Source organism: Bos javanicus, chromosome 23 (genome assembly GCF_032452875.1).
Source record: "Bos javanicus breed banteng chromosome 23, ARS-OSU_banteng_1.0, whole genome shotgun sequence".
Taxonomy (NCBI): domain Eukaryota; kingdom Metazoa; phylum Chordata; class Mammalia; order Artiodactyla; family Bovidae; genus Bos; species Bos javanicus.
Window position 1 is genome coordinate 37606121 of NC_083890.1, and position 16861 is coordinate 37622981.

At 38.1% G+C, this 16861-nt stretch overlaps 1 protein-coding gene across 6 annotated transcripts in view; it reads right to left on the reverse strand.

Annotated features, from left to right (window-relative positions):
- Window positions 1-16861, reverse strand: part of CDKAL1 (CDK5 regulatory subunit associated protein 1 like 1) — a 730510-nt gene that overhangs the window by 496219 nt on the left and 217430 nt on the right. For all 6 annotated transcript variants that reach the window (XM_061398740.1, XM_061398739.1, XM_061398736.1 and 3 more), the window contains one exon: window positions 15932-15980. In XM_061398740.1, coding sequence (XP_061254724.1) covers window positions 15932-15980 — 49 coding nt within the window. The remainder of the gene's footprint in view (window positions 1-15931; window positions 15981-16861) is intronic.

Here is a 16861-nt window from a genome sequence, read left to right on the forward strand (position 1 = left end):
TCAGTTGTTCCCACAAAGAAACACTTCTCAGTTTGCTGACTGCTATTGGTCAATTTCCACAGTGCCAGAATGGTTTGTTTTTGACCATTTGTCCAGTTTTATTGCTGCTTGTGGGGAGATTTGTTGACCTTCACATACAGTCATGCCACAAGCTAATCAAAGCCAAATTTTTTAAAGCAATTATTTAAAATAACTTCAAATACATAATTAGCACAGATATAAGATTCATATAAGCAATTATATGTATGTTTCATCATCCCTGAATTCAGAAAGATACATTGCTTAAACATCTCCTGTACAGACAGCTTTTCAGGACTAGAAGTAATAAAACCATTAGTCATAGCCTTTTTGTACTAATCACTTTAATAAGAAACATTAAGTACTTCATTTACTCTGAAAATTCTTGCTCTGATGGAGAAACAGCTCGACTCAGGCAAGCATTTGGCATACCAGATTTCACAGATTTCAGATAAGTTCAACTCTTCCATCACAAGTCCAGTTAATGAAGAGGTGAGCAAGATTGGCATGATAACATAATAGTTCTGAGAGATGCCAAAAGTTCAATAATGACTATGCAAAGGCATGCTATTTTCATACTAGCATGAGACAAATTTCATTATATCCTGCTGAGACTTCAGCAATATGAGCCCGTACTAATAACATTTGATAAATTATTCATCTCCACTATCTACATGCAAATAAAGGAACATATCTCTGCCTGATGATATAATGAGTTATTTTCCAATCCAATGATTCATTAAAGAGTGGCAGACCTAACAATAGTCTGGGTCTTTTTTTTTTAATTGAAAAAATATACTACACTAAAAATAAAGTAGGAAATAATATAAAAGCCCTTCATTATATCTGGCCAAAGATGAAAGAAAGGAAATTCAATCACATAATGATTACTAAAAATAAAAATAAAAACAGGCTAGCAGTATAAAACTTTTATAACTGTTATATACCATCTCTTTTAAAAATCTTTTTGCAAACAGAATTGCTGCATCAAATTAACTCCTTATATCTACAGACCACAGAATAAAAACATATACTCTTAATATTAATACAAATCATTATCCATTATATGAGTATGTATCAGTATTACCCTCTAAAACAAATTGAAATTTGGCAAAATAAAGAATAAAACTGAAGAAGTCTTAAACAAGGTTTATCTGCGGGACAGAAAGATAGGAAAAAAGGACTCAGGAAAGGGAAACATGCTCAAGGAATAAAAATGTGGAAGGCAAAAAGGAAACTCTGAGAGCAAATTTATATTGAAAATGAACATGCTATACTTATGAAGGGACCAAGCCACATGGTCCACCATTAGACACTCACACATGGCTTCTCTGTTCAATTCCTTCTGGATGGTCACTGATGCCTAGCACTGTAACGGAAAGAGAACGCTGTTCAATGAATACTGATTTATTTTGTGACTACTGTGAATTTCATCACCCTTTGTGGCTAAAGAGAAGGAGAGGAAGAAAAGAAAACAGGACAACAGAATTTGAAAGAAAAGCCAAGTGAAAATATTAATTTTTACATCCTTTCAATGGGCTTCCCTGATAGCTCAGGTGGTAAAGAATCTGCCTGCAATGCAGGAGACTGCGGTTCAAATCCCGGGTTGGGAAGATCCCCTGGGGAAGGAATAGGCTACCCACTCCAGTATTGTTGGGCTTCTCTTGTGGCTTAGCTGGTAAAGAATCCATCTGCAATGCGGGAGACCTGGGTTCGATCCCTGGGTTGGAAAGATTCCCTGGAGAAAGGAACAGCTACCCACTCCAATATTCTGGCCTGAAGAATTCCATGGACTATATAGTCCATGGGGTCACAAAGGGTCGGACACAACTGAGCAACTTTCACTTTTTCAATCACACATAATAAGAGGAGGAAGTATTAATAGGAACAGTTGGAAACAATTATGCTCAGGGTAACCACGTCAACTGATAATAACATGAGACCACTGAGGAGACAGAAATAAAGATGTAAGTGATTAAAACAGAAATGTATGGTTTTAATGCAACGATGAAAAAAGAAGATTGCCTTATATGTAGAATGGGACACACTCAAATGTTCTATTTCCAGAGATCTTTTATCTTTCCAATTTTCAATGTAAATTCACATTTCATCTCCTTTAAATAATGGTCAAATATGTCTCAGTGGGCTTATTAACCATCTTTAATAAACATCTCTCTAAGTTGTTACAAGTGTCACATAAAATTTGCCCTGTTAAACCAAATTTAATTTTAAGCCTGAGGCTTTCAGCAGTTATTTATAAATCAGCTACAAAACCCTGATTCTGTGCTGGTTTTTACATTTGATCTAATTCAGTAAAGAATGTTACTAAACCATTTTATTAGCTAAAATTATTACACATTACAAAGTATGGAACCTAAAGCTAGTTTGCTTTACATAATTCACTATTTATGCATACTTGTGAATTCATAATACTGATAAACCTATATGAAAAGGGCATGTTTTGAACAATAATTGCTATACTTGTTGAATCAACATTCAATGTTGTTTTGGATTTTTCAGGAGCAAATAATCTTTTCCAAATCTCACAGGGCTAACTGCACACTGAACGTTATTAGAGCTGAGGAAAAACATCCCACCCATACATACTAGAAAACCCAATCTGTCGACATATCAGGAATCCAATTATAATCGTCATTTACAAGCAGAAACATACCAACCCCTGGAATATAAGTGTATATATAAATAGACACACACACAGAGTGATAGAAATAGGACTACCTAAAAAAAAAATACATATTTACTAATGAAACCATGTTTCCATATAAAAATCAAACTTCCCCCTCTGATTCTTCAAACTAAAGTGAGTTGTACAAAAGCCTTAGAATATCATTACACATTAGAGAAGCACTGGTAATCTGACAACTTGTGTTTCAATTGTTTATTTCTTTTCCCTTTAATTTCTTTTTCTTCTAACGGCTCTATTAACAGCCAGACTTTCCTTCAATATTTCATCCATTCCACCTAATTTTAAAGGTCATTCATTATTTCCTTAATATGTGACCACCCACCTCTACCACCACCAGAGAGGCCTCATGCCAATTTTTTTTCATCCCTTACTAACTGCTCTCACTTCACACAAATTCAGTCCTATTAATAGACATTCCAAAGACCTATCTGAACCCTAAGCTCTGGGTCAGCCCCCTGGAAAACTTCCTAATAAAGCAATCCAACACGATGCTGGGGACAGAGGGTAAGAGAAGACAGACAGATACTCAAGCAAAAATTTCTAAAAACGAGTAAATGCACTACAAACACAACTCTCACCTAAGTAAATACAGTCCCATCAATTTGAATATGGTTTAAGAATATTAGAAAGCCAATGCTCAATTTACTCTGTTTTTCTACAAAATGCTTGGCATTGTTTCTTGGCATAGCCTCCAAAGGCTTTTTAACTACTTAATTACACAGAAAAACAAAACTTTGGCCAAGTTTGTCTCTACTCCAACCAATGTCATTCTTTAGATGTAGGCTCCTCCCAAGAAAGCCAACATTCTCCAATAGTCACACTTAGTAACTCTCTTGAAACGCTGTCATCTTAAAAGAAGAGAGCAAAGTAAAACAAAGAAGTTGGGTTAAGTGAGAGAAGCAGCTAATCTAAGCTGGAAAATTTTACCTGAAATTCCAGAATTGATGCAAAAACACAAGATCAGTACAATCTGAGTGCCAATTTTAACTACTAAGATTTCAGCACTTATGAAAATTTTTAATGTTCACTAGAACAATGACACTTAGAAAAAAGACAATAAGAGAAGAATAGTAAGAATCAATTGTCCAAAAAGACAGAATTCAAAGCGTGAATCAAAGTAAAAGTGAAGAAAGCCTACTAAAGTTCTGATGTTACCATCATGCATTTTCAGAGTCTGGGGTTGGAGAGGAAGACAGGACAAGAATAGAATACAAAGCCTAACCCCCCTTAAAAGTTTGAGGGTTATTTCAGTATCAAAACTCTTGTTGCACAAAAATGTATTTATATTGTAATTATAATGATGTGAAATTAATGTATGATCTGGAACTATGGGGAGAAGGCAATGGCAACCACTCCAGTACTCTTGCCTGGAAAATCCCATGGATGGAGGAGCCTGGTAGGCTGCAGTCCATGGGGTCACACAGAGTCGGACATGACTAAAGTGACTTAGCAGCAGCAGCAGCTGGAACTATGGAAGGTGTAAAGAGGAAAACATGTTGGAATGGAATGTTCTCAGGCAATTTTTTTCTTTTATTTTCACAGCGTTATTGGTGTAACTAATGGCAACTATTTTAAAGTCATCACACTGGACAAAGAATACTTATAATAAACAATCTGCATAAGCAAGGTATCTTCATTAATGGAGATACACTCTGGAGGCAAATTACAAAAAGCACTTAATTGTAAGTTTTAATTACCTCTTTTCCAAGTGGATATATGACAAGTGATATTATGACAATGAGAGGAGACTTGTATGGTGCCAACGTATTTTTCACAATCTAAACCAAGTGTACATCAAAATAGTCAAATGTCCGAGCAGTCCCATGTCAGTAACTCCACCTTAGTACTGACTCTTAAAAACTCAGGTCATTGGCTACAGTAGGCTCTCCTGAATTCTAAAGTTAAGTAGCTCCAAGACTTTAACGTTTATAGCAGTAAAGCTACTCAACACTTCAGTTTCAGTAAGTAAAGCATCCACGGCAGCAAAGCAAAAACTTAATCATTGCTCATGCTCAAACCCATGTTCCCCAAATTACTGTACCAGTAATGGAAAGCAGAGATAACAGACCTAATAACAGATGGCATTCAAGGGTCCTTAAAAAAAAGAGAGAGAATGATATTATACAAGAATTGAGAACCTGCAAGCCACATTCAACTTTCAAAAACTGAAGCTCCAATCCCCAAGTCCAATCACAAATGAACATGTCAAGTTCCTCCTGCTATTATTCAAATCATTATAAAATATGACAGAGGAGAGGTGGAAACAGTATAAAGCAGCCTCAAAGGAAGGAAGGTAGGGAAAGGGGCATCTGGCACTTGCTTATTGGCTTTAAATTCACACTCATGGTCCTCAACCCCTTGTGATAGGCATTATCACTGCCTTTCTGCAGAAATGTGGACAGGGAAACAAGTGTAGAAATATAAGGAAAACAAAGAGGAAGCACATTTTATATCACATCACAATACACTAATGCACACGCATAACTGGAACTGAAAGTTCCAAAATGCCACAGATGAGTAGAAAAATGAAGTATGTTTGAAATATTATATTCGTTATTTAGGTACAACATAAAGACTCCCCAAATACAAACACCCTGACCCCCAAAAAACTATTCTGTCTTGAGTCACCACAGTGACTTCTGCCCTAAAGGGATTTAAGGTCTTGAGGAAAACAACTTGTAAACAAATAACTGGAATGAAGTGCCAGAGGTGATCAACATCTTTAAGTACAGTGGTTCACCGTGAGAGAGTGGTCAGCTTTCCTTAAAAAAGGAAAAAGATCAGGAAAGGCTTCAAGGAGAAATGACATGGTAGTGTGGGAGGCCAAGCAAGACAGGCGCCAAGTTACATACATGACTCCTACATACATTTCCCAGCACATCTGGACACCATATTGCTAACACAGCAAGCACAGATCTTTGCTACAATTCCTGCTTGTTCATTTTCCACTTCTTAAAACCAACCTATCACTAAAATCAGAATTCACTGAAAAGACTTATTAAGACTTGGCATAAAGGAGCTCCACTGTGAAGAACCACACCTTCAAAAATTAAATGTGTCTAAACATAGTTTATGAGGTAGAAATTATGTGGGTTTGAGATGCATTCCTAGTTCTAATCAGAAGACTGGTCAAACATTATTTTTAAAGCTTAATTCAAACCTTGAGTGTTGAATATTGGAGGGAAAAGAAAAACAACCTTAATTCAAGAAATTACAATTAATACTGATTATGAAATATTAAAGGCTGAAAGCTATCCACATCAAAATCCTCTGGTTACAGCTTCAATACTTATCTGGCCTAAACACAAAACTAGAATTTAGAACATAGGCTATATCCTTAAAAAACACAGGAGGATTTCTTGACCTAATCATTTAAGAGTAAAAACTGTACAAACTGCATTTTACTTTAAAACCCTCAAAAATTACTCTTAAAAAAACACCCAAGAGAATGCGCTGTAGAATGTCTTGGCTTTTTTTTTTTTTTTTTTTTTGGTTAGATTAACTTTATTGGTTGCTTAAAGTTAATGAATATTAATATTCATAGGAATATTAGGAAATCACTCATTTACTAAATTAAATACCTTTACAACAAGATTAAGACTAAAATATGCTTTTCAGAAATTTTTTAAAAGATATAGCAAATCTTTATTGAAGTGAAGTGAAAGTCGCTCAGTCATGTCCAACTCTGTGACCCCATGGACTATACGGTCCATGAAATTCTCCAGGCTGGAATACTGGAGTGGGTATTCCCTTCTCCAGGGGATCTTCCCAACCCGTGGATTGAATCCAGGTCTCCCACATTGCAGGTGGACTCTACCAGCTGAGCCACCAGCAAATCTTTATCAACTCCTTACAAAAAAGTTTTTTATGTTGGCACAAAATTAAATCGCATGCAAAACTGAGAAGGGGAGAGAAAAAGAAATCAAAGAGGGGAACAAGGAATGTAAAGGAACAAAATATGTGAGAGAATATGACAGGGAACTAGAAATAGGTGAACCAGGACCTTAGTCAATAGTCAGGAGGAATGGAGATAATAAATAGGTCTCACTTTCTCACTTCCCTCCATTCAAGGTAAGCAGCTTAACAGAATTTGAGATTAGAGGACTAGGTTTCAAATTATGGTACACGGCAATGTACCATAATTACGGTATAATCAGCAATGCCAGGGTTCCTGTGGAGTACAAATGAATTAACGTATACGAAAGTGTAAGCTACAAAGAGCCAGAAAGAAGTTAATTACAGTTGCTACTGTAATTAATGCAATTGTAATCCTATCAAGACCTATAATGCAAATGACGTTTCTCAAAAGGAAGAAAGCAGGGAGATTTTTACAACTTTAAAGCACTGTAAGTTAAAGTCAGATTCCATTTATCTTTAAACCTCCGGAGGGCTAGGAAATAGGTCACAAATAATTGCATTGATAATGATAATCAGGTTTTCAAATAGTTTTTTTTTTTTTTTTAAATATATAAATCAAAGTAGATTCAAGGTCATCCCTCTCAGATCACTCACTGGCATTCTGATGCAATTTCTTGGATATGAAGGAAGAGAAAGAGGCAGAAGTAGGGCATCAGGAACTGTACCTGACCCTGGGTAAGTCTAAGCGTAGGTGCCCGGACAGCCATGGCTATCTTCCCACCCCAGGACACCTGAGTGACAGGATCCTTAGCATCATACCAGTGACTCACAAGGCAATGAATCCAGGTGAGAGGCCACGTGGCAGAGTCTCCAGCCCCCCTGGCTTCCCCAGGTTCAAATAAAAGACCCTACTACCTTGCCATTCTGGCGAAGGGTCCCCCTCCCAGCAAACACTCTACAGAATCACTGCTGCAAGTGAAATCCATGCCTTACATTAAATCCTCTCAAATTACCTCCCCCCCCCCCAGCAATCCCAGCCACCAAGATGCAAAACACCTGTCTCAAAGCCCCAAAATAAACACGCCCCAGGGTAGAACTGAAAGTTGCTTTAGAGAAGCACGAAACTCTTAAGCAACATTGGGAATTCCATAGCCTGTCACCACCTAGGAGAGCGATACCAGGGAATGGAATAAGGGCAAAGGACTGAGGGACCTGTCTTTATTCAAGACCCTCTTCACTGGAGAATATGAAGACACAGAGAAGACAAATGCACAGTGTGTCTGCCACAAATGCCTTCAGATTCATTTTGTAAGTAAGACAACATAGGGGAAAAAAAGGAAAATCTGGCATGTGGAGATCAGGCTGCAAGAAAAAGCTACTGACATTACAGTAACTTTTGCTAGAGATCACTGTCCAAAATGTCACCATTTCCTTCTAATGACAGGCTCGGAAGCTCAGTTTTATACTGCAGACTCCCAACACTCCTAAAATTTCCGAGTTGAAGGGACCTACCATATCCTACAATTTATGGGCCAGGAAATGGAGAACCAAGGAGCTTGTGTGGGTTGTTAAACATGACACTGTGAGCAGCAGAGCCAAGTATTTCAGCATAACCCTGCATAGTCTCAATCAATGATTCTCACCCATTACAGCACCAGACTTCAGGGCAGCTTAAAGAAATGGTGCACTTGAATTTCAGAGTTACAATAAAGATTTCATGTGTTGGAAGGCATCTTTCATGAAGACATTTCAATTACTATTTCTTTCTTACTCAATACAGCATATGCTTTGTTATAAAACAGTAGTACTGATTAAGTTTCTACTTAAAAATGCATCCATAGTTGATCTCCTAACTGGAGATTCTGCAAATGAATTTTTCCATCTTCAAACTAGTAAGCAAAATTGGTATTTATTCTTGCAGTCTCTGAAGTAATGGCTGCATGTATGCTGTATGCTTTGTAGAGGGTTATGAGATGACGTTTTCAAAGAAAATATGTGCATCTTCAAACATTAGATACAGAACTTTAATATTAACTGAGCATTGTTTCTCAACATCAGTTGCTAGCAAGATTAGATTTTCTAAGGAAGGGCCAATGACATCACCTAATAGAAGAAAACCTACAACTTGTCTCATTAAGTAAATTCTTCTGTCAAAATGTTCAAGAAAAAGAGAGGATCAGATTTCAATTTCTTGTCCAGTAACAGAGGTGATGGAATTCCAGTTCAGCTATTTCAAATCCTGAAAGATGATGCTGTGAAAGTGCTGCACTCACTATGCCAGCAAATTTGGAAAACTCAGCAGTGGCCACAGGACTGGAAAAAGTCAGTTTTCATTCCAATCCCAAAGAAAGGCAATGCCAAAGAATGCTCAAACTACCGCACAATTGCACTCATCTCACACGCGAGTAAAGTAATGCTTAAAATTCTCCAAGCCGGGCTTCAGCATTACGTGAACCGTGAAATTCCTGACGTTCAAGCTGGTTTTAGAAAAGGCAGAGGAACCAGAGATCAAATTGCCAACAGCTGCTGGATCATAGAAAAAGCAAGAGAGTTCCAGAAAAACATCTATTTCTGCTTTATTGACCATGCCAAAGCCTTTGACTGTGTGGATCACAATAAACTGTGGAAAATTCTGAAAGAGATGGGAATACCAGACCACCTGATCTGCCTCTTGAGAAATTTGTATGCAGGTCAGGAAGCAACAGTTAGAACTGGACATGGAACAACAGACTGGTTCCAAATAGGAAAAGGAGTACATCAGGGCCGTATATTGTCACCCTGCTTATTTAACTTGTATGCAGAGTACATCATGAGAAATGCTGGGCTGGAAGAAACACAAGCTGGAATCAAGATTGCCAGGTGAAATATCAATAACCTCAGATATGCAGATGACACCACCCTTATGGCAGAAAGTGAAGAAGAACTAAAGAGCCTCTTGATGAAAGCAAAAGAGGAGAGTGAAAAAGTTGGCTTAAAGCTCAACATTCAGAAAATTAAGATCATGGCATCTGGTCCCATCACTTCATGGCAAATAGATGGGGAAACAGTGGAAACAGTGTCCGACTTTATTTTTTGGGGCTCCAAAATCACTGCAGATGGTGACTGCAGCCATGAAATTAAAAGACACTTACTCCTTGGAAGGAAAGTTATGACCAACCTAGATAGCATATTCAAAAGCAGAGACATTGCTTTGCCAACAAAGGTCTGTCTAGTCAAGGCTATGGTTTTTCCAGTAGTCATGTACGGATGTGAGAGGTGGACTGTGAAGAAAGCTGAGCGCCGAAGAATTGATGCTTTTGAACTGTGGTGTTGAAGAAGACTCTTGAGAGTCCCTTGGACTGCAAGGAGATCCAACCAGTCCATTCTAAAGGAGATCAGCCTTGGGTGTTCTTTGGAAGGACTGATGCTAAAGCTGAAACTCCAATACTTTGGCCACCTCATGCGAAGAGTTGACTCATTGGAAAAGACCCTGATGCTGGGAGGGATTGGGGGCAGGAGGAGAAGGGGAGCACAGAGCATGAGATGGCTGGATGGCATCACCGACTCGATGGACAGGAGTTTGAGTAAACTCCGGGAGTCGGTGATGGACAGGGAGGCCTGGCGTGCTGCGATTCATGGGGTCGCAAAGAGTTGGACACAACTGAGCGAGTGAACTCTACTGAACTGAAATCCTTTAAATACTGTACTCCTTCCATTAGCTTCAGCTACATATCTTGTTGAACTGTGAAGATGACACAGAAGAAAATCCTAAAGTCATTATAATTTGGTCTCTCCTAAAGCAAATGATATATATGGATGGTATTTTCAAGCCACTAGTGTTAAACATTGAGAAGTCTTAAAGCGTTAACTTAAATTCTCCATTTTCCTCCAACCAAGAGAGACATAAAAGGAATATGCTTTATACGGTTTTACTATAATTATCTGGGTTGGCCAAAACATTCATTTGGGTTTTCCCATAACAATTTACAGAAAATCCTGAATGAACATTTTGGCCAACCCAATACAATAGATTTAAATGTTTTTGTCACCAACGTATCTTATTAATATGGTTTTTTAAAAAACATGACTTCATTTAATGTAAAAACCACACAAACAGGCTGTGGTAGAGGCTGTGTGTCCAAATCCCCATCAAGGAAGACATATGAGGGAGCCCCACAGGCATCAAATGTGGAAACAGAACAGTTACAGCAGAATACCCTGGTCAGCCTGTACTCCATCTGGCCCTTCTGGGCAGAGCCTCCTTCTCCACCGAGCATCTATCAACCAGGGCCCCAGCAAAGCAGATGGCACACTGCATAATGGAAGAGGTTTTAATAAAGGCACTAATTACTAAAGTTTGGCAAGGTTAGGAAGACCAACAAGAGACAATGCAAGAGTCTCAGGCAAGCAACAACAGGATGCTCTTTCCAGCCTTGTGCCTGAAAAAGCAAAGGAAAAGAAGAGTTACAGGAACCAGGAGAAAAACAGATGACTAGAGAGGGCCACCTGATAGGAGTTATGACCTTCGGGTTAGGATGAGCAGGAAAGAAGGAACTGAGAGAAGGGAATGAACCCTCCCATTTCATACTCTAATCACACCTCTAACTGGAGAAATGCAACTAGACACCAGGTAACAGGGATCCTACCAATGTAGTCCACACAGCTCTGCCTCCATGGACACACGTCGAGGTGAGGAAGGGTGGGGAATGGGTCTGGCAGGCAAACAGAACTTCTCTGCTATGTGTAAGTTCCTAAGACAAATGTAGAGCAAGTTGCAAATAATATACAGGACAGTATATCAACATTCCATCAAACAGTCCAGTTGGCTGGAGCAAAAGGCTTAGTATGGAAGTGATGGAAGAAACAGTGGAAATGGCAGAATGAGGCAGAAGTCACCAGTTAACTCGGTACGTAACAGGCAACCGTTGAAGGTATGCATGCAGGAGAAGAAAACATTTCCAGAACATGAGGGCCATAGACACAGTCCAATTGAAAGGAGCATCTCTGCTATTGAAGGTGAGTTAGATTATTCCAGCAGTCTAAGTATTAAAGAGGTAGAAATAAATACACAAGAATTTTCCCCTAGTATATCCCAGGCATTGCAAAAGTCTTACCCATTTAATCCTCTCCATTTTAAACTGAGCCTCAGAGAAATAACTTACTGCAAGACAGACAGAAAGTAGTTAACTGCTATAAGGACCACATTATTTCACTAACTTGTGCTGTCTTAATGAAAGTAAGGATTGGCAGAAGAAATAGAAAGCAAAGAATGGAAAAATCAGTTCCAGATTTCCATTAACCAGATTTCAGATGAGTCACAAAACTCCTTCCTGGATCAGCTTCCTGATCTGCAAACTAAGGACATCTACCAAAATTATTTCTTCTGTCTCTAAAATTATCTTGTATTCAGTTCGGTTCAGTCGCTCAGTCGTGTCTGACTCTTTGTGACCCCATGGACTGTAGCATGCCAGGCCTCCAGGTCTATCACCAGTCTCAGAGTTTACTCAAAACTCAAGTCCATTGAGTTGGTGATGCCATTCAACCATCTCATCCTCTGTCATCCCCTTTTCCTCCTGCCTTCAATCTTTCCCAGCATCAGGGTCTTTTCCAATGAGTCAGGTTCTTCACATCAGGTGGCCAAAGTATTGGAGTTTTAGCTTCAACATCAGTTCTTTCAATGAACTGATCTCCTTTAGGATGGACTGGTTGGATCTCCTTGCAGTCCAAGGGACTCTCAAGAGTCTTCTCCAACACCACAGTTCAAAAGCATCAATTCTTCGGCACTCAGCTTTCTTTATAGTCCAACTCTCACATCCATATATGACTACTAGAAAAACCAAAGCTTTGACAAGACAGACCTTTGTTGGCAAAGTAATGTCTCTGTTTTTTAATAAGCTGTCTAGGTTGGTCATAGCTTTTCTTCCAAGGAACAGGTGTCTTTTAATTTCATGGCTGCAATCACCATCTGAAGTGATTTTGGAGCCCAGAAAAATAAAGTCTGACACTGTTTCCACAGTTTCCCCATTTATTTGCCATGAAGTGATGGGACCGGATGCCATGATCTTAGTTTTCTGAATGTTGAGTTTTAAGCCGGCTTTTTCACTCTCCTCTTTCACTTTCATCAAGAGGCTCTTTAGTTCTTCTTCGCTTTCTGCCATAAGGGTGGTGTCATCTGCCTATCTGAGGTTATTGATATTTCTCCCAGTAATCTTGATTCCAGCTTGTGCTTCTTCCAGCCCAGCATTTCTCATGATGTACTCTGCATATAAGTTAAATAAGCAGGGTGACAAAGTACTGCCTTGACATACTCCTTTCCTGATTTGTATTACTAAGATTTAAATCCTCAACCTTCCCATCCTCAAACCAACCTGCCAGTGAACACCCACATCAACTCCACATCAACTTCATCTTCAACTCAACTCTTGCTGTAGACTATCAAAAACTCAACTACAATCTCTCCAATAAATCTACTTAAGCAAAACTCTTTAGAGAGAGGCTATCCCTAATTAAACCAACCTGGAAGTGATAGGCCTTCTGTGATACTGTGATACAGAAATACATAACCGTCCCTCATTCCTGGTACCAATTTCCTAAAACTCTTATTATTTCCTGAGTGACAACAGTGAGAGGGGCATCTTTTGTTCTTCATAATAAGCTCCTTTCGAGCAAATCTGAATCTGTACCAATGAGTTAACTCCTGCAGCAAGAGGCTGGTTGGTATCATCCCTGATGCCATGTGATGTGAAGCATCTTTTCATATGGTTATTTTCCACCTGTGTATCTTTGGGGACATTTCTGATACAGTCACTGGCCCATTTCTTCATCAGGTTGTTTATTTTCCAATTGCTGGGTTTTAAGAGGTATTCTGTGTACTTTACATTACAGTTAATCAGGTATGTCTTTTGCAAAAGTCTGTGGATCATCTTCCCATTCTCTCGATACTATATTTTGCAGAGCAGAAGTTTTTAATTTTATCGAGGTTCAACTCATCAATTATCTTTCACAGACAGTCCCTCTTTGGTATATCATCTAAAAAGTCATAACCACATCCATAGTCTGCTAGATTTTTCTCCTGTCTTCATTGTCATTTAGTTTTTTTTTTTTTTTTAATATAATTTAGGGACTAGTATATGCCTGGTGGGCTTCCGAGATGGTTTAGTGGTAAAGAACCTGCGTGCCAATGTAGAAGTAGGTTCGAGCCCTGGGTTGGGAATATTCCTGAATATTCCCTGGAGAAGGAAATGGCAACCCACTCCAGTGTTCTTGCCTGGGAAATCCCATGGACAGAGGAGCGTGGTGGGTTACAGTCTACGGGGTCACAAAGAGTCAGACACAACTGAGTGACTAAACAACAACAATATATGCCAGGTACTCAAGACAAGCAATAGAATCCTCAAGCATCCTGAAACACTACTTTAAGAAGCTCAGTTGAACAACTGTTACGGTAGTGATTCTCAACCAGGAGAGAGCAGAGCAGTCATAGTATAGTGTGAATGGAGTGGCAAATTTAAGAGCAGGGGCATCAGAGTCATAATGCTTAGATTCAGATTCCAACTCCGCCATTCACTACCTGTATACCCTGTGTCCAAACTTCCTCTTCTGAAAAATGAGGACATACTCACTTCACAGCACTGTTGTAAAATATTGAAGTGACTTACTCCATGCTTAGTACAGTGCCTGTCACTCTAAGTGCACAATAAATGCTAGTACTTCTACACCTCATAAGACAGGGTTGAGGTACGGTTTGAAAAAAAGTTTCAAACTTATCACTGCTACAAAGTTTTAATCCTGATATTTCATTTTGTCTCAGAATTTCAAGGAAGACTAATATGTAAGTCTAAAATCCTCATATTCTGTAATCATTTAATAAATTAAATAAATCTGGACCATAAAGAAGGCTGAGTCCCAAGAACTGATGCCTTTGAATTGTGGTGTTGGAGAAGACTCTTGTGACTTCCTTGGATAGCAAGGAGATTAAACCAGTCAATCCTAAAGGCAAACAACCCTGAATATTCATTGGAAGGACTGTTGCTGAAGCTGAAGCTTCAATACTTTGGCTACCTGATGCAGACAGGCAACTCAATGGAAAAGACCCTGATGCTGAGAAAGATTGAAGGCAAAAGAAAAGGGGGCAGCAGAGGATGAGATGGTTAAATAACACCGCTGACTCAATGAAGATGAATTTGAGCAAACTCTGGGAGATAGTGGAGGACAGAGGAGCCTGGAGTGCTGCAGTCAACGGGGTCGCAGAGTCAGACACAACTTAGCAACTCAACAACAAGAGTAAATTAAAGATTCAAAATTAATGAGTAACAGCATGTGGAAGGTAGTAAATACAATCCAGCAGGAAAAGTATGTGGTTAAAAATATCAACTTTGTGGAAGTAGACTTTTTTTAAAAAAAACACAGAATTTGCATTTATTTAAAAAATGGCTAAAATTCTAAGTGAGAACCTCAATTCACTTAATATTTTAATATCATATTATCAGTTTTCATTCATGCTAATCTAACAGAAGTAGGCTATAAATATTTACAAATTAATCCACAGAATTAAGAATGGTTTACTCCTCAGTGGCTTCAATAAGAATCTATTTCAAAGAATACTGGCTAATAAAACAATCAAAGTGTAATTCGATTTTCTGGTGTAAATACAAAAATTACATACAGAAGAGAAATCAAAACTGAGTACTACTTTTAACAGTCCTTTCAGAAGGAATAACGGCAACTAATTATGTGATATAAAAACAAGCAAAAACTGTCAAGTGTGCCTCAGTACAACTGGAAAAAGAGCAAATAAAGCCATTTCCTCAGTAAAACTGAAAAAAGAGCAAATAAAGCCATTACCTCAGGAAAACTGAAAAAAGAGCAAATAAAGCCATTTCCTTATGTTAAGATTAAATCCTATCTTCCTAATCCCAGATTCAAATTAAGTCTATTTTACACTCAAATAAAAAGCCAAACAAACATAAGCCTCCCATATTGGACTGGTCAATGCATGAAGCAGGCAAGGACAAAATGTTATGATTTTTGTCCAACAATAACTTTCATAAAAATACTTAACAAATGTTAAGTATAGTACCTTCATGATATATTTCAAACATATACATTATCTCACTCATAACACCCCCTAATACCAGTCCTCAGGTGAAGTTACTTTATGGTTTGATGAGTAGATACCAAGTGTTAAACATTTATGCATAGTTGTTCTGTAGTGTTTTTTTCCCACTTACTAACTATGAGATAGGTAACAGATAAAGTAACAGACCTGTCCCCTGATTTTTTTTTCTATACATCATCAATACACTTAGATCTACTTCATCTGTAATACAGTTCAAACAATATACATATTATCTCACTTTCAACATTTACCTTTAATTGTTTCCTCCACAACTTCTACTACACGATCTATCTGTTGAACCTAAAAAGAAAACAAACTGTCAGGCAAGCAGTTTATATGCAAAAGAAACATTAATTTTTGTTTATCCTTCTGCTTGGGTCAAGAGAACACATTTTGAAACACACAAATGCAGATCTTCTTTAATTAAAGCGTTTGAAGATAGTATAAAAATACTTCATATTGTTTCGTGTTACAATGAAGTATGAAATTATCACTCTCCATCCTACAATTATAATTAAAGGAATCATATTACATTTAAATAAACTGGAGTTCAATTAGAATAGCCTATCAAATATAAACTCAGCACATCCTGAGATATAAACTTCAGTTTAATTAAAACATGTATCTTCACACAGAGCTTCAAGGAAAATAGCATAATACGACAACCTACAAGAAAGGACTTGCTGGTATTAAGAAGATCTACTCCAAATTTGATACTTTATTATTTTAACACTGAAACCCCTTTTAATGAACTTCTACCATGTGCTGAGTACTCCACTCAGGTCCATGGAATACAAAATCAAATAACAGCTCCTGCTCCAGACACCAGTGACTAAAGATTTCCCAGGGTGCCATGGGAACACAGAGGGAAGACATTAATAATAAAATATGTCTGAGTAATCCAGCAATGCTTAGAGGGAACCAAAGGTGACTCTGAGGGATAAACAGGATTAAGATAGGAGACGCCCACTAAGGGGATTCAAAAGAGTGGCTAGAGTTTGGAAGGAAAATGAAAACAAGTAAAGATTGTAGCCCAAGAAGCTGGAGGAAGGAGAGCAAGACAAGTAAGAATAGGTCATAAGCTAATATTTTTTTCTACACTTAAAATTCTCAAAATCATTATTGTTCTACTACAAAACAGAAATATTAAAGATAAATAAAGTAATTCATAACACCTTCCA